This window comes from Acipenser ruthenus, chromosome 13 (assembly GCF_902713425.1).
Source record: "Acipenser ruthenus chromosome 13, fAciRut3.2 maternal haplotype, whole genome shotgun sequence".
NCBI lineage: Eukaryota > Metazoa > Chordata > Actinopteri > Acipenseriformes > Acipenseridae > Acipenser > Acipenser ruthenus.
In genome coordinates, this window is record NC_081201.1 from 36416943 (window position 1) to 36440120 (window position 23178).

The following is a 23178-nucleotide window of genomic DNA, read 5'->3' on the forward strand; positions in this document are numbered from 1 at the left end:
GAGAGAGAGAGAGAGAGATAGAGATACACACACAGCTCTGGAAAAAATTAAGACACCACTGCAAATGACAGGGTCTTGATCTGGTGGTCCTCCATCCACACCTTTATTGACTGTGTGGCATGGAGCATTGTCCTGCTGGAAAAACCATAATTTAATCAAGGTGTGGATGGAGGACCACCAGATCAAGACCCTGTCATGGCCAGCCCAATCTCCAGACCTGAACCCCATTGAAAACCTCTGGAATGTGATCAAGAGGAAGATGGATGGTCACAAGCCATCAAACAAAGCCGAGCTGCTTGACTTTTTGCGCCAGGAGTGGCATAAAGTCACCCAACATCAATGTGAAAGACTGATGGAGAGCATGCCAAGACGCATGAAAGCTGTGCTTGAAAATCAGGGTTATTCCACCAAATATTGATTTCTGAACTCTTCCTAAGTTAAAACATTAGTATTGTGTTGTTTAAAAATGAATATGAACTTATTTTCTTTGCATTATTCGAGGTCTGACAACACTGCATCTTTTTTTTTTAAATGACAATATTTTTATTTGGAATTTGGGAGAAATGTTGTCAGTAGTTTATAGAATAAAACAAAAATGTTCATTTTACCCAAACACAAATAGTAAAACCAGAGAAACTGATAATTTTGCAGTGGTCTCTTAATTTTTCCCAGAGCTATATATATATATATATATATATATATATATATATATATATGAAATATTGTACACTATACTAACGTTATAGAAATACATGTCAACAAAATTAATGTCAACAATGTTTATTGCATATTACAAATCCAAATACATATTTTGATGTGTACTAGATTACATATTGTAAGAAACACATAACTGAAGATAGAATGGTTGAATAAACTATTACTAAACCACAAAATAATGTTCACAACAGTGAAGAACTATGAACGAGTATCAGTAGAATAAAACAGCAGTCAAGAATGACAGGATAGAATTTGCTATAAAAATTGAAACTTCTAAAAAAAGAAAATGTAACCAATGCAGCATTTTTTTTTTACAACATAAAATTACATTTGAACAAAACAAAAATATAAAACATTGCTCCTGTATTTTAAAAAGTTTTCTTGTTAAAAATGTACTGTTCTAGCGGTAACTATAAAAGTACACCGTAGATTATGTAAAAATGAGAGAGAGAGAGAGAGAGCAAAGGAGCATAAAGAAAATATTATTGTATACAATAAATTAAAACAAAATTTCAACAGTCCCTTGAACAAAAAAACAGACAAATAGCATCATGCAATTAAAGGATGTAAAGATACTGCATTTTAATACAGCAGAGGAAGCATCTTTCCAAAATCGTGTACAGTACAGATACACACCAAAACAAAAGGCCACCCTGCAATTTAGAATTTTCTTTTCTTGATATAGCCAATGTCAAATGAAATGTGTATCTTTTACTGTAATGCAAAACAAATGTAAAAACTGTGATTTTTGTTCTTTCTCCTCATGTGATATTTACATTTGGAAATAGTGTTTAGGTATCACTTTAGTATAGATTTTTGTCTCACATTTAATCAATGTGAGTAGATTCCTAGGAACACCAATACTATCTAGAACTGGCCACATAGTAGATACTGGTGGGCTTCTAAGTAACATTTTTCAAACAAAAAATTAAATCAGAAGCACCCATGTGGACATTTAAAGCCAGTTTAATATCTAGTTATAAAGTTTACTATCCTCATGGATTGCACCTAAAGTTTCTGTAATAAATAATACTGTGTGCCATGTGATTCAAATCTTTTGTGAATGCCAGCTGCAAGGTAATCCACCAGCTTCTGACCAATTTTCAAAGCTTCTACCACAGGGACCAGTGTCAAATGTTTCTTGCTGCAAAATATATTGCTTTTAAATGTTAAAAGCTCTTTACAGTTGTTTTCAAACAGTATTTTCCATATAAACAAAAATGTTTGTATAATTCACATTTTGGCAGTGTAAATGCTTCATGGAAAGGCATACTTAATAATGTTTACATGAGCTGTACCACAGTGATGGCCATTCCTAAACAAAACTGTACAGCCACCAACATTATTAATAAAAGTTTAGAAAGCAGGTACATGTTTCCACAACAATTTACATTTCAAATTATTCGTATTAGCTTAGCTTTGAGAATCAAGTCCCAGTCTAAAGTATTTCTTTACACTCTTTTAAAACATTCTATTATTACTGCATTTCCACAGGAAGAGAATCATTTCTGTGTTAAAATAAAAAGCTGAGCCCGTGCTCAGCAATGCACTGTCACCGGTTTCTGTAAGGCGCAAAATGTTCACATACTGCTATTTCTTTGTCGCCTATAGTACCGACTCGGAGTATGACTTAAAAGTATTACAAAATACAAAAATAACACTACTACTACACTATTTACCATAAAAAGTAGCTGCCAGAGTAAGGTTTTAGAAATGCCAGTGTTTCATTTAACATGTTTTTGGAAGAAGTTCAAAGAGCAAAAGCAACAGATTTACTTCGAACATAAAAGTGAATTTGTGAATGTGGAAAGAAATTCCTGTTCTTTGGTCTTCTGTTCCCTTTTTCATCCTGTTACCAACCAATGGCTTTTTTCTTTTTAAACTGCAACGTGAAAGTGTCTAAAAGAACATTTTAAGCATCTGTTGTCCAACAGCATGGGTACAATTATAAGGGGTATACAACAAAATTAACATTTCTCTACAAATCAATCTCCACTTAAAAAAAAAAAAACACAACACCACCACCACAAAAATTCAGGACAGCATTCTTTGTTCCTGTCCACTGTCGATTGACTGCTAATGCTGCCGGACAAGTAGCAAATAAATGTAGGCATTACATGTTATTACATTTGTGTCACATTTTTAATATCTTCAGGTTTATTGTCTTTTTGATTCCTCAGCATATCTATAAAGTCATTTGTTTCTGCTTCTAATTCTTCTCTGCCATCTCTGAAGCAGTCTTCATTGTCCAAATCCTCCTCTTCGACTCGGCCATAGAACTCCTCTCCTTCGCTATCGTCCTCTCCCTCCTCTCCAGGGCTGCAGCATGACTCGTTGTCACTGTGACTTACACAGGAACTCGAGGACTCATCCTCTGAATTGGAGTATACCTCAGCTCCATGGAAAATGTAGTGATTTGGTGCTTGAAACAGGTATTGAGAATCTGAAATGAAATTAATTTAAACAAATTAATGACTCATCATATAAGTGGATGAATGAAGGCAGCCAAAATCCAGCATCTCACAGGTGAAATTTGAACACCCTGGCATGTGTTACTGTTTTCTAACACACAACTGGTAATATAAATTCAGTTCCTTAGTGGTCTACAAGAGATTTTGACAGTGTGGCAGCCCATTTGCTTGACCAAGAGAACCACTGAATACGTAGAAGTGGAAGTAACACGATGTGAAGCCAACATCAAAGCTTTTCTGCATCCAGAAACCAAAACTCACATAACCACAATATGGCAGCCACATTAGGTTACATGTCAAAGTGAAGGGTAATGTTTCATATTGTCCAAGGATTTACCAGAAATCAGAAAATATCAAGTGTTTATCTAATAGCAGCTGTTAAAGAGGCTTTACAAAAACATAACACTACCCTTGCAGTCATATTTAATAAACTCAGATTAGCTAGCAGTAAATTCAAGATTTAGTATTACATGTTTTACTGTAATCCACATAAAACCAGATACTATACACATGTATATACAGATATGGATAGATAGATAGAGATAGACAGATATACATATTTAAAAACGTACTGTCAAGGCGCTTGCTGATTGGTTCTTTTGCAAATCTACTCAACCAGCATCTTCTGAGAATTTCAAGATCAGATTTATTTTCATATGGCTCTGGACACTCTTCATTCTTTGATGTTTGCAAATCCCCAATAGCAGTTTTTGCATTTCCTTCAACAATTTCAGTCCTGTTCTGTGGAGGGTTTTCTATTGAGCTAGCTTGTGGGAGCTCAGAGGCAGACCCTAAATGGTTTGATTGCTGAGCTCCTGCTGTTTCTTCTGAAGCTTGCTTGGAGGTTTGAGTGTGCTCACTAGTTTGTTCCAAGGAACTGAAGTCTTCTGTAAGTTCGAGGGGGGTAGGTGGTAGGTCAGTGAACTGTAGTTTGGACTCTTTGATTGCACGAGGGGGCTTTTCTGTGATCTCAGAAAGTCTTAAAGGGTTGTAGCATAGTTGTTCATAATCTCCACCCAACCTATGGCATAGTTCATTGATAATAACATCACAATCTCCAAGCAATTCTACATCGAAGTTAAGGTGGTGTAACTGTTCTCTATTGATTAGAATCTGAGGTACTTCATGGGGAATGGAGTCTAAAATAAAAAACAATTCAACATTAGGACATGAAAAGTCACATTATTTAATCAAAAAAGGAAGACAGGACTGAGGCCTTTGAACAGTACTGGTACATGCAATATTAAGATATTATTCCAGATATGTATTCAAGGTTTAAAATTCACACTTAAATTCACAGAAGCAAACATTGTATTTAAGTGTAAATGGACAAAACTAAAAGCTTATCCACTTAAATAATGTAAAACTATATACAAGTTATTATCCTTGATTCTTAGGGTAAGTCATTCAGCTACTTTTTATTTCTTAAAATAAAATAAAAACACATATTTCAGGAATTAAAGTGTCATTGCACAATTTAATAACCTACTTGGAATAAGAGCCACAGGTCGTACTTTCAGTGAAGACCCTATGACAATCAGGAGGTCAACCTCATCTTTGTCATGCTTCATGCCCCTGTGAAACTGTTCTGGTAAATTCTCTCCAAAGAAAACAATATCTGGTTTCATGATGGCGAGAGGCAGATCAGGTGGACATTTGGGGCATCGAGGCACAACCTACCAGTGTATGAAAGACAGGTAAAAAAAAAAAAAGTTAAAGGGAAGATGTAAAATTATAAAATGTTTACAAATTAGCTTTCAAAGACCTTTAACCAATGGTATCATAATTACTACAGCAGTGGTAGTTGGTAGTAAAACTGAATTATTCAGTTCTAATTGTAGTTATGCCATCTTTGTTTGCGTAGACATTTCATGATATACAGGTAAATTAGTACCAACTGAAATGCAACATGCTTAAATATGGATTAGCTCATTTTGTATGTTGCCATTAATAAACTGACAATGTTTGTTACTAAAATTGTATTTACAGTTTAAAACACTACAATTATATAAATTCTGAACATTGAGATGTTTCGTGCGTACAGTACATATCTAAACTTTACAACTTAATGTTTCCATACCTGATTAAATATATCTTCTCTAACAGCTTCACTGTCAACCTTATATTTGCAGGTTAGGCATGATGCTGTTGCAAAAGAACCTGCAATGGAGATTCAAGAATTTGAAATGTATAGTATTAGTACACTTTATAAGTAGTTAATTAAAGCTGTATATAAAACACAAACATTGATATGTTCATGTGGTCTGAATTCAAACCATACTGACACATGCAATAAGACTTGTGTAGTTACTGGTTACTGTGTAGAAACCAAGCTGTCAAACAAAATAAGTATGGTGGTGTTCTTGGAATCTATTACATTTTATAAAGTTGTAAAAACAGTTTACTATCTAATCCCCGGATACAGCTCATTGTCTGACATTACTTCTTAATTAAATGCAAATATATAAAACTAACCATGGCACTGAATGATCCTCTGCACTCCAGCCACCTGTTCCAGTGTGTCAATGTTCTGAGTATAATTCTGAAGCAGCTTTGCCTGTTTATCCAACATTGCAATGAACCTGTGACATGGAGATGGTTGGAACTGTCCTGGATAGATTTCCTAAAAAACATAGAAAACAAATTCAGTACCTGCAAGCTCAATATGCAGTTATCTATACAAGTTTAAATGTACACTTTGTTTTCCATCCAATGCAAACAGTTGGGGAATCACATGACAACCTTCCTAAGATAATTACTATATTATGAAAATATTCTCCACCAGATAACAAATTTCCTATATATTTCACTTCGACACATTTATTAACATTGCATATAGCTCTGTGACAATCTGAGCCCTCCTCTTAAATGTCCATAGCCTTAGTTTCACTTTGGTCAATATTCACCTTGCATGCCACAAATCTTTATTTTAGTCCCAAAGAAGTCAATATCTGCCAACACCAGTGAAAAGAGGAAATTACATCAAGTTAATTAGTATTATTGTTTAGAGGTCAATTATGTGAAGTGTTTCTCCTCCTTTTAATTCTGCCAGGCAAGCATTTACTTAGTATTTTACATTGGTAGTAGAATGTGTCAATTATTGCGATATGCTTCTTATCCCTTTACATTTATGTTGTTTGGAGCTGACTGGTTTTAACTGAAGCTACCACTGTAGCACTCCACTGTGCTTCTACAGTCTGGATGTTTATTGACTGATGGCATCAAAATCATTTGTAACTGCTAGAACAGACATTTTGCATTTCCCACAGAGATATTTTACTCTGCTTTTTTCTTTTGTTTATCATTATCAATATTATATGTCTTTATTTATCCTGTCTGTGCAAAAACAGCTTACATAAACTTAAGTTCTTGAAATAGGCTAGGTAATCACATGCTACCAGATTATTTTTGAAATATGATTAGGGATAGAAGTAACACAAGGAAGTAGCAAATCTAAAGCAAGCAAGTCGAAACCGACGACAGCCAGGCGAGTAGCCAGAGTTTGTTCATTATTGAACAGAGATTAGTTCAGAGATTGTAGATCCCACCAAAGTTTTTGTACACTGTGTTGTATGTACTACCATTGCGCTACCGTTGCTGGTAGTGTCATGTGAGCTGTTCAGCGTGTTGGCATGTAAATAAATCCTGTTCACCTGCGGGGCGTCTCAACTTCAACCTACGCCTCGCTCTCCTGCCTGTCACTCAATACCGAATGCACGCACCCACACTGCAGACAGCTACCCTGTCACAAGCATTAATACCCTGTATCTTTCTAAACACAGGATTTAGGGACGTTCCCTAATAAAAGCTGAATCTCAAAACAATAATTGTGTGAATATTGTAATTGTTACAGTTGTGTATAATGGTACTTAAAACAGGATTTAACAGTCATTTATCCGACTTTTTACATATCCGCCCTTACTCTGGTCTCACCGGGGCGGATACGCGACGGACTACCGTATTTGGTAATCTTACTAATTGCTGAAATAAAGCTGTATTATTCCTTTATTGAACTTAATTGAAGAATTTGGGGGATTTACCAGTACTTGCTAAATGTGGCGACATACAGCCCTTGTGTCGTCAACTGCCAAGAATGTTTAATGCAGGTAGTCAGGGAATAAACGTATGTACAGCATATTTTACAGCCACCCAGGTATTCTCAAAAGGCTTGCAGACACTATTGAAACAGAATTTATAGGACAAACCTTTGCAAATTTAAAAAATGGCCGAGGGTCTTTTCTAAAGTATTCAATATCAAACATTGCTTGTGGATCTGGAAGGTCAGGGAAATCTATTGCAAGACGTGCATAAATACCATCACGGGATCTAAAGTCAGGTATTCCACAGGACACAGAAACCTGCAACAAAACACATTATTAGTTAACCAGGCATTTATAATAATAATTAAGTTTACAATGCTGTGTGTTTAAAAATAATGCAAAAATGTAACTTGACATTATATACAGGCTGTGTGTGTTTGAGAAAGACAAAACATTAGTGGTGTTCTTAAATTCTTTACCGTCAAAACACACAGGCTAGCCTAATATTCATATTCTTGTACATTAATTCACTGGTTATGCTGTGGTTAATGTCTAATTTGTTGGGTGATAGAGGTTTATCTAATAATATCCAAAAAGTAAATCCCCCAACAGAAGGAATACATACCCCAGCTCCTGTCAACACCATAATTTTTTTACATTCTTGCAGCAGCCTGACAACATCTTCCATTGTATTGATGTCTTTCCGTTTCTTTCTTTTTGGAGGTTCCGATATATTAATCACAATCTGCCAGAGAGTCATATCATCCAGGTCAGGTGGAAGCACAGTTCCTGGGAGAAGGTCTTTCAAGATGGTCCGCGGGTCTGTCTCCCTCATAATATGCTGCTGAATAAAACTATACGAACCTGCAACAAGAAACCTCAGTTATATGAACTTCACATGCCGCATATGATAGTCAACAAGAGATTCCTTTCTACCAGCAACATAAACATGCCATTTGCACACCTATGCAAATTCAAAGTGTCTGCATAAACCTATCAAATTTTGGAGAACATTTAATGCATTTCTTTGCATCCTATGGTAAATGTATTTAAGTGAGCTTCAATCACCATGTTTTTTTCATCATATGCTCAAATTTAAAACGTGTTAAATTGCAAACATATTTTGATGTTAAAATTCATGAGAGCTATGCAGGTTTTTTTTTTTTTGTTTTTTTTTTTTATGAATGCAGCTTTTGACTGTGGCAAATGCTTTCCAGGACACAGACTTGAAAATCACCACAAGACTCGTGCATATAGCAATACTTACCTATCTGAGGTTGCGGAGTCCAGTCACTTGAACTTGCATGTGAAGATGTATCATCCTCATCACAGTCATATGAATCGAATCCATTCAGGAGGATATCTTCATTCTGGGGTGTTCCATCTGAAATAAAATATCCATATTATATGGCTATATAAACAAAATGATCTGACAGCTAAATGTATCATTTAACATAACTACTCCTCGGCTTCAGTTTAACAAACACTTCAGGTATATTGCATCTAATTTAAATATATGTATTGTGTCCTTAATACAGCTGAATTTCGCTGTGTAAATGCACTAGTCCGTTCATTTTATTTTTTTTGTAATTTCAAATTGTTTCAAAAGTTTAGTAATACACAAATGTAGACCTCTTACTCACTTCTTTAGTTTAAGCCAAAACTTCAAAATTACTGTTTTGTTAACAATGCATAATACACGACCTGAGTTACACCATGCCCGCTAACGGCCATAGAAAATGGATAAACTTGTAGTAGAGTTAAATAAATACAATCCCTTAGATCACATCAACCCCTGCAAGTTGCATTACAAGATGTGCTACACGTTAATGTGTTGCTGCTTCAACGTGACCAAGGGTGGACTATTTCTCAAAATACACTGTACCTTTACATTAAAACCCTTTTTTGCAGAAAATGTTGAAATCATAAATGTGTACTAAAACAGAGTTACAAATAGTTTAACAGTTGAGGCAATTCCTTAAGGTTTGGTGAAATGTGTCTAACGTTAGTTCACCGTCGCTGTCATCCATTCTGACAACTTCCATTGTACGTAGTGGATCCCCTCACTGCCTGAACTTATACTATTGTATTTACAATAAAATTACCTAACAATATTTGCAATTTTACGAAAACATTAGGACTCACAAAACAAATAACTATGACATACTGCGAAACGACAAAGCGATTTAATTAATGAAAAAAACGATCGAGAAACAATGTGTACATTTTAATTTCAGTATTCGCACTACATGCCGTGTTTTTATTTATTCTTTTTAAATGTTTTATATATATATATATATATATATATATATATATATATATATATATATATATATATATATATATATATATATATCCCTAAAGTTAAGTTTTGAAAAGTTGGTTATAATATAATGTACGTGTTGTCGAGAAGATTACATCTCAAAAGCGCTTTGTAAACAGGAATGCCAACAGCAGTATTAATACCTGACTGCTCTGTGTCAGAAACCCCGTTCAGATCCTTCCTCTTCCTCTCCTCCTCCTCCTCCACCACCACCAGCCCCTCCCGTAGTTCAGAGTCCTGCAACCCATTGTCTCCGCCTGATACTGCTGAGGCCTGTCCCTGCACCCCCTCTCCCGGCCGCTGCTTCTCCGCCGCCGCCCCGGACTCACCGCCGATTTTTCCCATCTCTTGCTCTTCGGAGAACGCCATGTCCCCGCTCTTTAACACCTCCCCCAGCTTCAGTCTTTTAGACAGCGGTTCCTCGGCTTCCAAGCCGCCAGCGCTGGAGTTGAGGATGATTTTCGTTCCGTCCGCCATCTTTTGCTCACTCAATCTCTCCGCTGGGGCTCGACCATAAAGATCTTCCGAGCGCGACAGCTGATGGGGATATTTAAACAGCTCACGTGATACGACCTCGTCCAGCAGTGGCCCACGCGCCAGCACTAGCTCTAGGTGACGTCATCCACAACAAACTCCGTAACCAATGAGCCTTCATTATCATCTTACGTTCCTTCATGGAAATCTACGGTAAAGCCAATCAGAGCCGGCGTATGTCTAGACACGTAATCTTTTTGTCAGAGGAAAATTAAAGCAACATTGCAGGATTCATTACCAGAATAATTTTGTTAGCTAATCGAATCTATGTAAAATACACATCTCAACACTCCACACGTTAATAGTTTAATATGTTGATACATAACCGTATTATATGTGTTGTTGTAAAGAGAAAATAAATCAATACCTATCTTCCTCCCGCCGCCCACTGGGTCATCCACGCCCCTTGACACACCCAAATATGTTGAGTGAACATCTTTGACACACCCGTGCCTCACACGATCAGTCTCTGTTTCAAAACTTCTGAAATGGACGAAACTGAGATCTGAGAGAAACCTGGAAGGCGATACGCCGTAATCAATGCTGGGTTAGGCTGAACAGTCAGTACGAGAAAAAAACAGAACAGCCGAAAGAGAAATGTACTCAACTGTAGGCATCAGTTGGCTACATTCAGCGAATTTCAGATTAGCTAGACATATCAAACAGCTCGTTCAGATTTTCAATATTTGCTTGTATCAGTTCCCAAATACAGAGTGTGAGATGTAACTTTACCTTAAAACATTTTATTTATTTATTTACGTTGCTACAATAAAAATAAATAAATAAATAAAATAAAAAAGTGGTAATTGCTCGACACACCAGTACCACAGATCCCAGGCTGCCTTGTAAAAAACGCACACTGTCTTGTATTGCTCCGCCCACTTTATTGCGTGCCCAATGGAACTTGCTGACAGCATGGCAATATCAGCTGACCTGCGTGTGTGCAGCAGAAGCACTTCTCGCCGGAGTCGTGTATGCAAGGAAGAAAGGCTTGTGGAAAGTACTGTTACCAGCGGTAAAAGCTCTCTGTCCGTGTATAATTTTACTTTTACAGTAAATTGAACATTTAAAAATGGACGCGATTTTAAACTGCAGACCAGAAGATCTAGAAGATTATTATGCTTTGCTGGGATGCGATGAACTGTCATCGGTAAGATTAAGATAATCTTCACGAATATTGTTAAATTTATTTTATTTCTCTGACGTTGTCAGGTGGCTAATACTAGTACAGTAGTTGTCTGCCTTGGGCTTGAAATTCAATAGTACATTTGTTGAATTGTAGCACATTACTTCAATGTACTGTTTTTACTTATTTACTAGCATGTTTTATATATATATATATATATATATATATAGAGAGAGAGAGAGAGAGAGAGAGAGAGAGAGAGAGAGAGAGAGAGAGAGATAGATAGATATAGCTTTAATATTTGCAGTACGCTTTCACATTGAACCATTGCAATTCAAATATTCGTACAGTCTTAGTATTCGTACAGTCAAAATACAGTTAACAAATGGGAAACAAACTTGCGCTGCTGTGTAGGTACACATTTCTTTTTTGTATCGGTCCATTAATTAAATCAGATTATTTATGGGATAGCAGAGCTACTTAAAAAAAAAAAAAAAAAAAGTCTTGTATTAAACAAAACCTGAACACAGCATTACAATTCTCGTATGCAGTAGCGTGGTTCAATCTGAATCGAGAACCTGAGCAGTACTGTTTTACATGTATTGGTGTAGGGGGATTGTTAAGGTTGAGTACTTTATTTATTTATTTATTTTTATTTATTTATTTAATTTTTTTTTTTTTAAGACCATTTTTGAGTAAGTTACAGTTTGTTGTTTCTTAAAGGTTAACAAGCTTCATCCCTGGACGAAACAGAAGGGAAATAACTCTCACTTTGAAGTACACTGATTTAATAGAACCAGTAAAATGAGTATATTATTGTAATTAAATGGTTATTTCCACTTGATGCAGTCATTATATAAAATTTAAGCAGCACTTCGAGGCATCTGCTCAAAATCATATCCAGAACAAGCAACATGTTGCAAACATTAGTACAATATAGGTTGTCCTTATAAATACTTTATTGATTCAGTGTGGGCGGCACAGTGGCGTAGTGGTTAGCGCTGCTGCTGTAAAAACTGCATTTCTACATATCTAGGCAGACTGTGACAGAGTGATGTTGTGATGTGACCTTAAGGGTGTATTTTGATACTGTGTAAAACTGGTGATTTGTTATGCTGTTATCATTAAAGAACACTGAGCTACACATGCCATTTCAGTAGTTTCCCCTTACATTTTCATGATGTTTGCAAATGCTTCTGAATGGATTTGATTTCTGTGCATTGTGCTGCTGAACCCAAAACCTACAATAATGCTGCATTTACAGTTCTGCAATACTGCACGCCTGATCCACTCAAACCTCACATTTTCAACTCTCTTCTCAGAGGGTCCTTAGCACTGTTGACCTGAAAAAGATCTGTATTCATAAAGAAAAATGCATGCCAGACAGATTTGTTTTTTTTGTGAAGTGGCCTGTGTTTTTTAATATGGCAAATGTTAAGAATTTGCATCAACTGGTGATTGTGTTTTTTGGAAAACATGTGCAATGGAAAAATGTCATCTACTGAATAAATAGATGTTTGTAGATATAAGGAATGACTCATGGGTTGACATTTCTCCATTCTTTCCTCATTTTTCAATGAATTCTGTTAGTTTAGTATTCAGCTATTCATTTGACTGTTTATCTGATCAAACAACCTGAATTGTGTATCTTGGCAGGGCTGTCAATAAAAAAAAAAAAAGTAAAAGGCTGATCAGAGTATTTGTTACTCCATCTGACCTCTTTGCCAAGTGATTTCATTTGAGTGAGCTAAGTTTGTAAGAGGTTGTCTTATGCTTTAATGAAGAATGTTTTTTATGGCAAATAATCTGCTATGTCTCATCAGTAAGTGAGGTGTGCAGCAGCTGGCAGGTATCTGGTGCTTTGCATGTAACAGGAAGAGTAGGTCAAACAAACACTGGACTGAAAAACAACAATACATTTATATTTATTTGGAGTTTAGTGCTCTAACGTAGTTCAGCTGAAACTGCTGCTTCTCTAAATTACAAAATATCAACTGGAAATTATTCTGTCACAATATTGGCAATTTCCAGCAAAGTGTGTCTCTGGTCACACCCATTGCTGTTAATAATCAATCCCCCCTATGGAATAGTGATTTGGAACTCCATTATGAGTCATGGGACACATATAAAAAGGACTACCAGAAGAGTAATAAAATAAACTGTAAACATTTATACTTTCTCTTTTAATAAAACTGCACTGTCATGTCAGTAGCCAAGACCGTTATCTAAACCAACATCGTGCCGTTTATCAAAGGTCCAGTGAAACCTGAACTTGTATTTTTTCTTCTTTTTAAAGTCTGAACAGATCCTCACAGAGTTCAAAGCCAGAGCTCTTGACTGCCACCCTGACAAAAATCCTGATAACCCAAAAGCAGGTAATGATTTTACTGGAAATTTTTACAGAAAAGCAAATATGATCTGTTCCCAGTTGCAGTCTTATTTTCCATTGCATACAGATATATGGCATATGATATGTATGCATACATAAAATAAGTTCTACAAAAGCTGCACACCCCTTCACAGATTCTACAGTAATGCCTGACAGTAATTATTATCAAGCTTACATTGTGAGCTTTTGGATGAAGTTGCACCATCCCTGTCAGAAACTATAATTGCACACCTGTCATTGGCTCTTTCTGGGGAGCCCAGTTTGTAGAGGTGTGTGAGTCGTCTCTGTCTTGACACTGGAGTTCTATAGCGTGGGACGTGTTACTGCAGATCACAACGTTTATCTCAGATAAATTGCCGTCTGTAAGATGATTTCAAGTTCATCTAGAGGAACCAGATGGGTGACTTGTGGATCATCCCATACTATGTAAGCAATCAGAGGGCTGGGATGGTGTCCCTGGGCAGGTGATCAAATTGTGTAAATTGCTGTCTTGACTGCCTCATTTTTCAAAAATGAGTCCACCAATAGAAACATGAATACTTTTGAAATGTGCTGATATTTTCATTGAGAACTGTCTAAGTAAGGCATTTAATAAAAATGGGCAAATTAACATAAATAAAATACTGTCAAAACAGCAAAAGACCATGCAACGTCCGGTATGCTCGCAATGTTCTCATCCTTGTAACCCTATCAAAGGGTGAATGAAAAGTGTCAAGGGGCATATATTTTATTGCACACAACATTGTTACCAATACACATGCATTTCAATTTAATTAGATTTTACAATCTCAGGGAGTATAAATAGTCTTCCGTTATGTGTGCATATATAACTCAATACACCAAAAGCATCCAATATAACCACCTACTGACACTTTAGGAAATTAATTCACGCTGTAACCTTATAACAAAGGAATGCTCTGTTTGAGGTGCTCGTCATTTGAAATTAAAAAAGGGTGAAATTATCAGATATTCTGATTAATACTGAAGCGATGGGCAGTTTGGGCATTCTTTATGTAAAAGGAATACAATTTATTCTTAAACCCTAATTATTTGTGTTGTTTACCTATGTGTTTGGTATATTTGGTTCAAAGCCATCTTTTAAACTGGCATACACCACCCAGTTATACCTATTAAATCTGGATTATAATATTATTCAGGGATGCTGATAATCCAATTTAAACAATCCTAATTAAGCATTTTTATCCAACATCTTTACCAGGTTTATATGTCCCATAGTTTGAAACACAATTTTCACATACACCGTGCAAGTCTGTGTTTTTTAAGAGAGAAAAGCAATTTCCTTTTTTTAATTTCCGTTTTATTTTTATTTATTTTTTTTTTCCATAGCTGAGCTCAAAAGTAATTTGTCATCTTCTAGTAGCAGGGGCTTGGCAACTTGGTTCCCAGACTGACACAGTGAGAAGTAGGGTTTCTGCTTTTTGATAGGTGCAGAGTGCACAGAGGCTGACGGTATGGAGGCATGTTGTAAAGCAACACCAATCAATTATACTTGAGTGTAAAACTGAAAATAATTGCAAGGCTAGTACATTTTAATACACATACTGAGAGGCTGAAAAGACTAGGAGCTGAGGCTTCAGGAAATTCTTGCTACAGAAAATGTCCTTTACAGTATTGGGTCTGAAGCTGTCACTCCTTCAGAGGTCACCAGGCTCGACCAGGTGCTGCTTTAAGATTTTATTTAGATTATCTCGGAACCTCTAAGTGGACCAATGGAAGGTCTGCCTTCTTGATTCATCTTCATTGACGTCCTGCAGACACAGAAGGGATGGTAATTCAAATAGTTAATGTTGGAATGATTTCATCATTGTTTCCTTCTGCTTTGACAACTTGCTTTCAAGATTACATTGTTCGTTGAAATTCCAGATTAGTGGATTTCCCTAAAAACAAACTAAAGCCATCCACGTTTGTATTCATGAGGCTATTTATGTTTTACCCATATCTTTTAAAATGATAAATGGCAGCTTTCCTTTCAATTATTATTATTTATTTCTTAGCAGACGCCCTTATCCAGGGCGACTTACAATTGTTACAAGATATCACATTATACATTATACAGATATCAATAACATATTTTTTTTTATTCTGTAAAAGTCAAAACCTCATCGTAATCCCGCTTTCTTTATGATGAAAGTCTTTTGGATGTTTGTTATTGTATCCATGAAACGGCTTAGCCAATTGTGATAAAACTTTATTTTGACAGTATCGGAGTCTTGATTGTTACATAACAAATGGTATCCCACATTGTCACTTTTGTCATTTGGTTTTAGTGGAAGAGTTTCAAAAGCTGCAGCAGGCAAAAGAGATCCTGAAGAATGAAGACAGTCGTGCCCGCTATGACTACTGGAGACGAAACAGAATCTCCATCCCCTTCCGTGACTGGGAGGCTCTGAGTGACGCAGTCAAGGCAGTGAGTGTCTGGGTTCAGCTCTCTACAGGATGCAGTCTTTACTGAGGAATGTAGGAGCCACAGATTTGCATTCTCTTAAGATTAAAATGCTGTATTTGTAAATAGAATCTTATATGGGTCAGAATTTATTAACAGGGTATGTCTCTCAAGTGTGTGTTATTCCTTTCCCTTTGATTTGCCTATTTTATTATTATTATTTATTTCTTAGCAGACGCCTTTATCCAGGGCAACTTACAATTGTTACAAGATATCACATTATTTTTACATACAATTACCAATTTATACAGCTGGGTTTTCACTGGAGCAATCTAGGTAAAGTACCTTGCTCAAGGGTACAGCAGCAGTATCCCCCACCTGGGACTGAACCCACGACCCTCCGGTCAAGAGTCCAGAGCCCTAACAACTACTCCACACTGCTGCCTGACCACACTCTCCTTTACGCTAGTGTCTTTAACACACAGGTTGTTTTTTGTTCTCTTAATTGAGGGCTCTTGCATTTAAAGCGCAGTGATGTCATCTTGCATCTCTTAAATTAAATGAGTCATCTGGTATTATCATGTAAACGTTTATTGGAAGGTGTATAACTATTGATGCAAGAACAGTGCAATCCATGAAGTAGTCCACTTGAATGTTTGTTTTCTCTATTGAATGTAGAAAAGCATGTGCGCGAGGCAGGGGATTGCATTCAAGTGATGTGTTTTAAAAGAAGAATTTGTAATAAACAAGGCTCTTGAGTTTTCTAGATTTTGTAAACTACAGTGCGTGTTTCTTAAAGACCAAGTCTCTTCAAATGGACTTGTCTTAGTCCTGCACTGTCCTGATACCTTTTCATGGGGTTTACAATAATTTAAAGTGGTTTTTGTTGCAATTACTCAATTACTGTGCTCAGGAGCTGCTCTGTGGTTTCAGTTGCCTGCCATAGATATACAACGCCCAAGGTGTCTTTATAGAAAGCAGAGCCAGCACCATCTAGTGAGTTCCCTTGTGTTTCCCTGGCAATACACTGCTCACAAAACAGTGCTGTTCCTTACCATTTTTAAAAACACCGGCTGATTTTAGCTTATGTCTAAGACAGGCAACTAGAAAAGAAGAGCAGCTCATGAACTCTTCAAAAAACACATTACACAAACATTTTTTATATTTAAAAAAAAACAAAAAAAAAAACACTGACAACTACATAGCAAACATCAGAAAAGGAGGATAGTAACTCTGCTTACTTACTCTGACAAATTCATCAACAATTTAAACAATCCTAGAAGTAAAACTATAACAGTATTGTATTAGATGTGGTCAACTCTGGGTGGATTTGCCCAGCAATGTTTTCATAATTGAATGATTTCTTTCTTTAGTCTATGCACTGGGCAGTGAGGAGTAAGAATGAGCCCATGCTGGAGGCTCCAGGAATCAAAGACAGCCTGAGCCCTGGGAAGCCACCTGACCGGCATGGAGAGCAGGACTGCAGCGGCTTGACCAGCAAAATGGAGCAGGTGGGGCTGTCTGGGGGCAAGACCACTGAGAAGACACCGGAGGATGAAGAACCACAATCTCCAAAAACTCCACCTTCTCCCAGTGAGTAGCACATCACCTGGGTATAAATGTTTTGTCAATGAAGACAAAGTCAGGGTTTTTTAAATGCATGCAAAGTTCAAATGTACAGGGTCAATGTTTATACTCTACATACAGGATATAAAGGCAGTAGTACACTTTGAAATGGAAGCACCACATTTCTTAAGACTGTATTCCACAGCAGCATTGCAAAATAGCCAGATGACATTATTCTCATCAAGTGCTGTAGATTGTTTTCGGGTGTTGGGAGGTACAGTGGGTTAGCGAACTGCACTGTAGCACAGGGGATGGTTTGTTTTTGTTGTAGGCAAAAGCTTCAATTGATATTGGTTGTTTAAATGACTACACATTCTGACAGGTATTTTATGGCATTAGAGCAGAGGACTGAAGCTCCGTCAGTTTGATTTCCTCTTCAGCAATTGATGTGGTTTGTAACCCAGGGCAAGTCCTTTCTCCTTCGTGATGCACAGATGGAAAATATATTTACAAAGAACCTCTGCCTGTAACCAGATTGTCTCTCCATGAAAAGGACATGGCTAAGTACCTAACTTACTGTCGGGTCGTATAGCGTTTAAAACGCACAGAACATCTGCCTTATCTGCAGTTTTCTAACTTGCCTGAGGGAATGAAAGGAAGACTGCACACAAACGTATCCTACATGTTGATTTATGTCAGATGCAATTTCAGTCCAGATGCAGGTTGCTGTTACTGGACCCTTGTATGAAGAACAAGTGGTTTTTGAATACTGTTTTAATGAACACAACTAAAGGGAAGAAAGGCCGTGAATATTTCCTTATACCAAAAGGACGTACATACAGGGAATAAAATACACATTTGAAAATGCATAATCTAAATGAAGTAATAACCAGTGTTTCCCTCAGTTTGTTGTACTTTCCCCAATAGCTATAGCCTAAAATCAACTTTTAATTTAAAATCTTCAACAATAACTTTTAAAAGGGTCTATTCCTTTTTCTAATATGTTCATCCTGAATGATAGAGTATGTGTGTGATTTTTTTTAAAAAAAAATTAAAAAATTTTTATCTGCAATATAAGATATGTAACGTTTTCAATTAATGCTGTTTTTCAGATGAGAACTACTGGCACTTGCGTTTCCGTTGGTCAGCTGACACACCGTCTGAACTTCTGAGGAAATTCAGAAACTACGAAATCTAAAACCAGCCCCTGCTTTCCAGCATGTTGTTCAGTATCTGTTGAAAAGGTGTTACACTATTCTTGTATTTTTCTTTTGTAAGTGCTGTTTCACAGTCAAGTGGACTTTAATCCATGTGTTTATAAGCAGTGTTAGTGTGTGAAAAGAAAAGGATGGCTAGATCATGCATAATAGCAAATATGTTCTAGCCAGTTCAAACTAGAACATTTATTCAAATTAGTTCTAGCCAGTTCATACTAGAACATTTATTCAAATACTTTTTTTCTAGACAGGCAATTTGGTACTGTAGATATTGTACTGTACTTGGCATTTCATTAAAAAAAAACTAATATATGTAATTTAAAATATATATTTTAATAAAATGAGAGTATAATAGAGCACAGGATCCTGTCCTAAAGATATATTGATGTCTATGATTACATACTATCAATTCCAGAATATATTTTCTTTTAAAAGTAACACAATCTGAAAAGCAAACAATGCACTATTTAGCCCTCTTTATGCTTTGTGATGTTAATAGCTCTGGATAGCTAGATACTATAACATGGCCTTTGCTGCAACACATTGTATGTGTCTTTTTCCTTTCTCCTATACTTCCTGCTATTTCTTTATTTGTGATGTTTCTGATGTTGACTTGTGATTTAATATAGATATTTTAAGCAGATGTTTCAATTTATTTATTTATTTATTGCATGCTTGCTTACATTTAATAAGGTTGACAAATTCCAACAACCTATTGATTCAGGACTCTTGGATTTAGCTGTAAATATTTTCAAGCAGAATGGATTTAGCAAAGTTCTGTCTGAGAAAAGAAAACTAAAGTGAACCAAGCTGCAATTGAAGTTCCTGCATTAATAGAATGATTTCACAACGTTGTCGTACAGGGAACGTGTGCCTGTCTGCATTTGAAATCCTACACTCGATCAATTATCGGCTAAAAAAAACTGTGTTCTTAGTAAAACAAAACAGAAATGATTTTGTTCATAACCTGATTTTAAGTATTTTATATGATGTGTTTGTTCTAATATTGCCTACTTGTTGTTGTTGTTTAATGTTCATACTATAACTTCAGATGGTGTTTTCTACAGTGAGCCTTGCATTCTAGTAATCATTTTGTGCACAAGATTGCCAAAGTGATTGTTTTCTATTTTAAAAGTGGAATTTCACTGCTATTTACTTTCATTCAGATTCCAGATCGCAGGATGACAGAGTCCGGTTTCAATAAGCAGAGGTCACAAAGGGGGCCATTGACAGAATTTCTTATTTGCTTCGTTTCCTGTGAGGATACTGTGTGTGTTTTCTGTTTTTTTGTCTCTCTGTTTTCTACATGCGAGAGTTTGAAGAAAGGAGTGCAAGACTGGGTTGCAGAAGACAGACTGTCCAGTTACTGTTTTAAAGCAAACCATACATGTGTTTTCTTTTGTTTTTTGCATTCCACTTCCACTCATTAGGCTTCTGTTCATTCAAAGGTCTTTGCTATATCTGTTGTATTGTTCTCTAACTTCTTCATGACTCTATACAGCCGAAATGACTGGGGAATGAAACTGTTCACTTACGACAAATGACTTTTAGCAGTGCTTGTGGAGAGACCTTGAGATTTCCTTCTGACCATCGGGGCATCCTCTGTTTGTAGCCACGTATTGCTGCAATACAGACAGAATATACAACAAAGGCAATGTGTTTGTTGTGAAGACTTCAGGGTGTTCTGTAATCCTTTAAGCAAATTAGAACCTTCATGCAAAATGCATAGACTCATTATCAAACCGTTTTAATAATAAAAAAAGACAATTGGAACTTTCTCAAATGCTTTTTCAGCATGATCTTTTGTTCTTACACTTTTCTCTCTTTTTACGCTGCTCGCCTTCTAAATTTCATGCATAAACTGTTGTTTGTGAGATCGTACGTCACAGGGATGTATTTTCCTTAAACATCGCTCTTTAGAGGTAGGAGAGAAGAATTCTACATGGCATTTCCATTTTAAGGGCAACATGGTGGTGCGGTGGTTAGCGCTGCTGCCTCACAGCTCCAGCGTCCTGGGTTCGATTCCAGCCTCGGGTCTGTTTGTGTGGAGTTTGCATTATCTCCCTGCGTTCGCGTGGGTTTTCTCCGGGTACTCTGGTTTCCTCCAACAGTCCAAAGACATGCTGGCTAGGTGGATTGGTAGCTCTTAGTTGCCCTGCGATGGACTGGCGTCCCAGCCAGGATGTAATCCTGCCTTACGCCCTGTGTCTGCCGGGTTAGACTCCGGCACACCGCCACTCTCTATTCGATTATAGAGAGTGGCAGTTAGAGATAATGGATGGGTTTCCATTTTACAGGTTGAAATGAGGCTGTCTAGACTATTTAAGAGGCATGGCTATTGGGAAATGCAATTGTGTTGCTTTTTTATTACAAATAGATTCCCTTTTTATTATCTGATGATTAAAAAAAAAGGCTTTGATGTATTGACGTGCAAAGAAAGCCTACTGAAATGAGTCCTAGCGATGGAAGCAGGTGAAGATTACTCATCATCACACAGAGCCTTTCATTTCCTGAAGCTAAAGGCTGGCCTATCAATACAAAGCTGATGTTGCCAATGATAACAGTGACGTCACTATGATCCAGAGCATGGATTTCAGAATGCTATATTTATTGCTGTACACAGCAGTGCAGTATTATTGCTTTTCATATCTTTGATCCAAAAGGATGTGCCAGGCTCTACTGTATACCCTCACTGTTTTATTAATCTTTCTTTATCTTTCCAGCTGATCTGTAGAGTTTCTTTTGGTTCACATTCTCTTTGTCAAAATAAGCTGTTTGCAGTTTGTATGGGGTGCTGGCATGCTGTATTAACTTTAATTATGCTCGAAATTGGGGACCTACACCCATTTATGCTGCAGATTTCTAGTTCTTATTGAGACCACTGTTAAACAAAGCACTGCAGTGTAACCCCCCCCCCTTTGGATAAAATTCACTAGATGTGATCGAAAAATGACAGTTTTAGAGCATGTGCGGTGACTTTTTTATTGTGCTGATTAACAATTGACATCACGAAGGTGCTGCAAAATGATCTGTCGATCTTGGGCAGGTGTTGTGACTCTTGGTCTCCCAGTTCGTGGCCTGTGATTGACAAGAGTGTGTCTGGTTATACTGTCTCACCAGGTTTGAAATTGCTGGCTGTGAGCACCCAAGACGGCGAGCCACAGTACGCTGCCCTAGTCCAGCCTTCAATATGCCGATTGCATGAAGGCGCTGCTTTTTTTGTGATTTTCTTTATTGCTTTTATTCAAGCTTGCAATTCAACAGCTGAACTCACTCCATATCCAGTGTCCAATCAACTGTCTCACTAATTAGGTGAGCAAGTGCATATGTTTCAGTCATAGTCACTCAAGCGTGTCATGGTCAAGGATGAATGATCGAGTGATTAAAAAGAAACCAAAAACATTTCATCAACGTCCATCATTTATATACCTTATTTTTTTCCAAAATAAATGTGTTGTAATAGTGATAGGTTTCTTTTGTTGCCCGGTGTACAATACAAGTACTCCTTATAGAAATGTGCTATTTTTCATGGCCACTGGGTGTCACTGATGTTTAGGAAGAGTGAGACATCAGAATACAGGAATTCAATAGACAATGATGAGTGATTTACTACTAACAAAAAAGAAAAATACTGTAATATTATCAGCCATTCAAATCTTAAACCTTGATGATTAAAGAGCATGTTTCTTCCAATTCGCTGCTAGTAATCCAGCTGGGTAGATTTTATTAGAATTTCTGTTGCATACACATACATACACTTTGGTCTACAATGTTAATGTCAATTCACACTCAAATGGCACTTCTGTCATTAACACTACATCATTTTTACAAATATACACTGAGAGAATATGTTCTTTGCACTGTAATTATTACATTGTATTGATGTATGGAAGCATTTGTTTGCAGCCCACCTGCTGGCTGACGTTTATTTTAGTGACTCATGTTTTCCACATTTCCAGGGAAATGCCCAATCTTTCTTTGACCGTGTTATTAGCATTCAGGCACAGCTTCCCTCCTATCCTCAAGGTAATCTGGTGTTAGCCATCATTCTGTACAATCGCATTGATCTGCTGTATAATGAACTGAAATGAATAGTGTTCACAAGTGAAGAATTGACAGATGGTTCTGTTACAAACATCCTAAACAATATAATTTATTGTCATTCATCTTTTGTTTTCCATTACCCTTTGTTTTGTTTTTTGTCTCTAAAATGCAATTGTAAATGAAAAATACCTTTCTGAAAAAAATAAATAAAATATATATAACCTAATATATCTGCAAGTAGAAGCAGGTGACAGCCTAATTGGCTTAGTGGCAGTTTGAGATGAGGAGGAGTTTTGTGTACAAGAGCTTAAACTGTCCAGTCATGGATTTTGCCTAGGCTTCTACCC

At 36.7% G+C, this 23178-nt stretch overlaps 2 protein-coding genes across 4 annotated transcripts; one reads left to right on the plus strand and one right to left on the minus strand.

The window, feature by feature from the left end:
• Nucleotides 1-764: 764 nt before the first annotated feature.
• Nucleotides 765-10150, minus strand: LOC117418272 (NAD-dependent protein deacetylase sirtuin-1-like). 2 transcript variants are annotated; one of them, XM_034031155.3, is made up of 9 exons: nucleotides 9695-10150; nucleotides 8496-8612; nucleotides 7854-8092; nucleotides 7394-7546; nucleotides 5664-5811; nucleotides 5269-5348; nucleotides 4678-4864; nucleotides 3761-4327; nucleotides 765-3160 (listed from the first exon to the last, which is right to left on the minus strand). In XM_034031155.3, exons 1-9 carry the CDS (start codon nucleotides 10026-10028, stop codon nucleotides 2841-2843), a joined length of 2145 nt encoding a protein of 714 aa, XP_033887046.1. In that variant the 5' UTR covers nucleotides 10029-10150; the 3' UTR covers nucleotides 765-2840. The 2 variants fall into 2 exon arrangements, with proteins under 2 accessions (XP_033887046.1, XP_033887048.1); XM_034031157.3 differs by having other exon boundaries at nucleotides 9881-10148.
• Nucleotides 10151-11023: 873 nt separating this feature from the next.
• LOC117418083 (dnaJ homolog subfamily C member 12-like) lies at nucleotides 11024-23057 on the plus strand. Of its 2 annotated transcripts, XM_058985249.1 has the most exons (6): nucleotides 11024-11235; nucleotides 13508-13586; nucleotides 15889-16028; nucleotides 17378-17597; nucleotides 18683-18814; nucleotides 19954-23057. In XM_058985249.1, exons 1-5 carry the CDS (start codon nucleotides 11158-11160, stop codon nucleotides 18766-18768), a joined length of 603 nt encoding a protein of 200 aa, XP_058841232.1. In that variant the 5' UTR covers nucleotides 11024-11157; the 3' UTR covers nucleotides 18769-18814; nucleotides 19954-23057. The 2 variants fall into 2 exon arrangements, with proteins under 2 accessions (XP_058841232.1, XP_033886550.3); XM_034030659.3 differs by lacking the exon at nucleotides 19954-23057 and having other exon boundaries at nucleotides 18683-19430.
• Nucleotides 23058-23178: the final 121 nt, after the last annotated feature.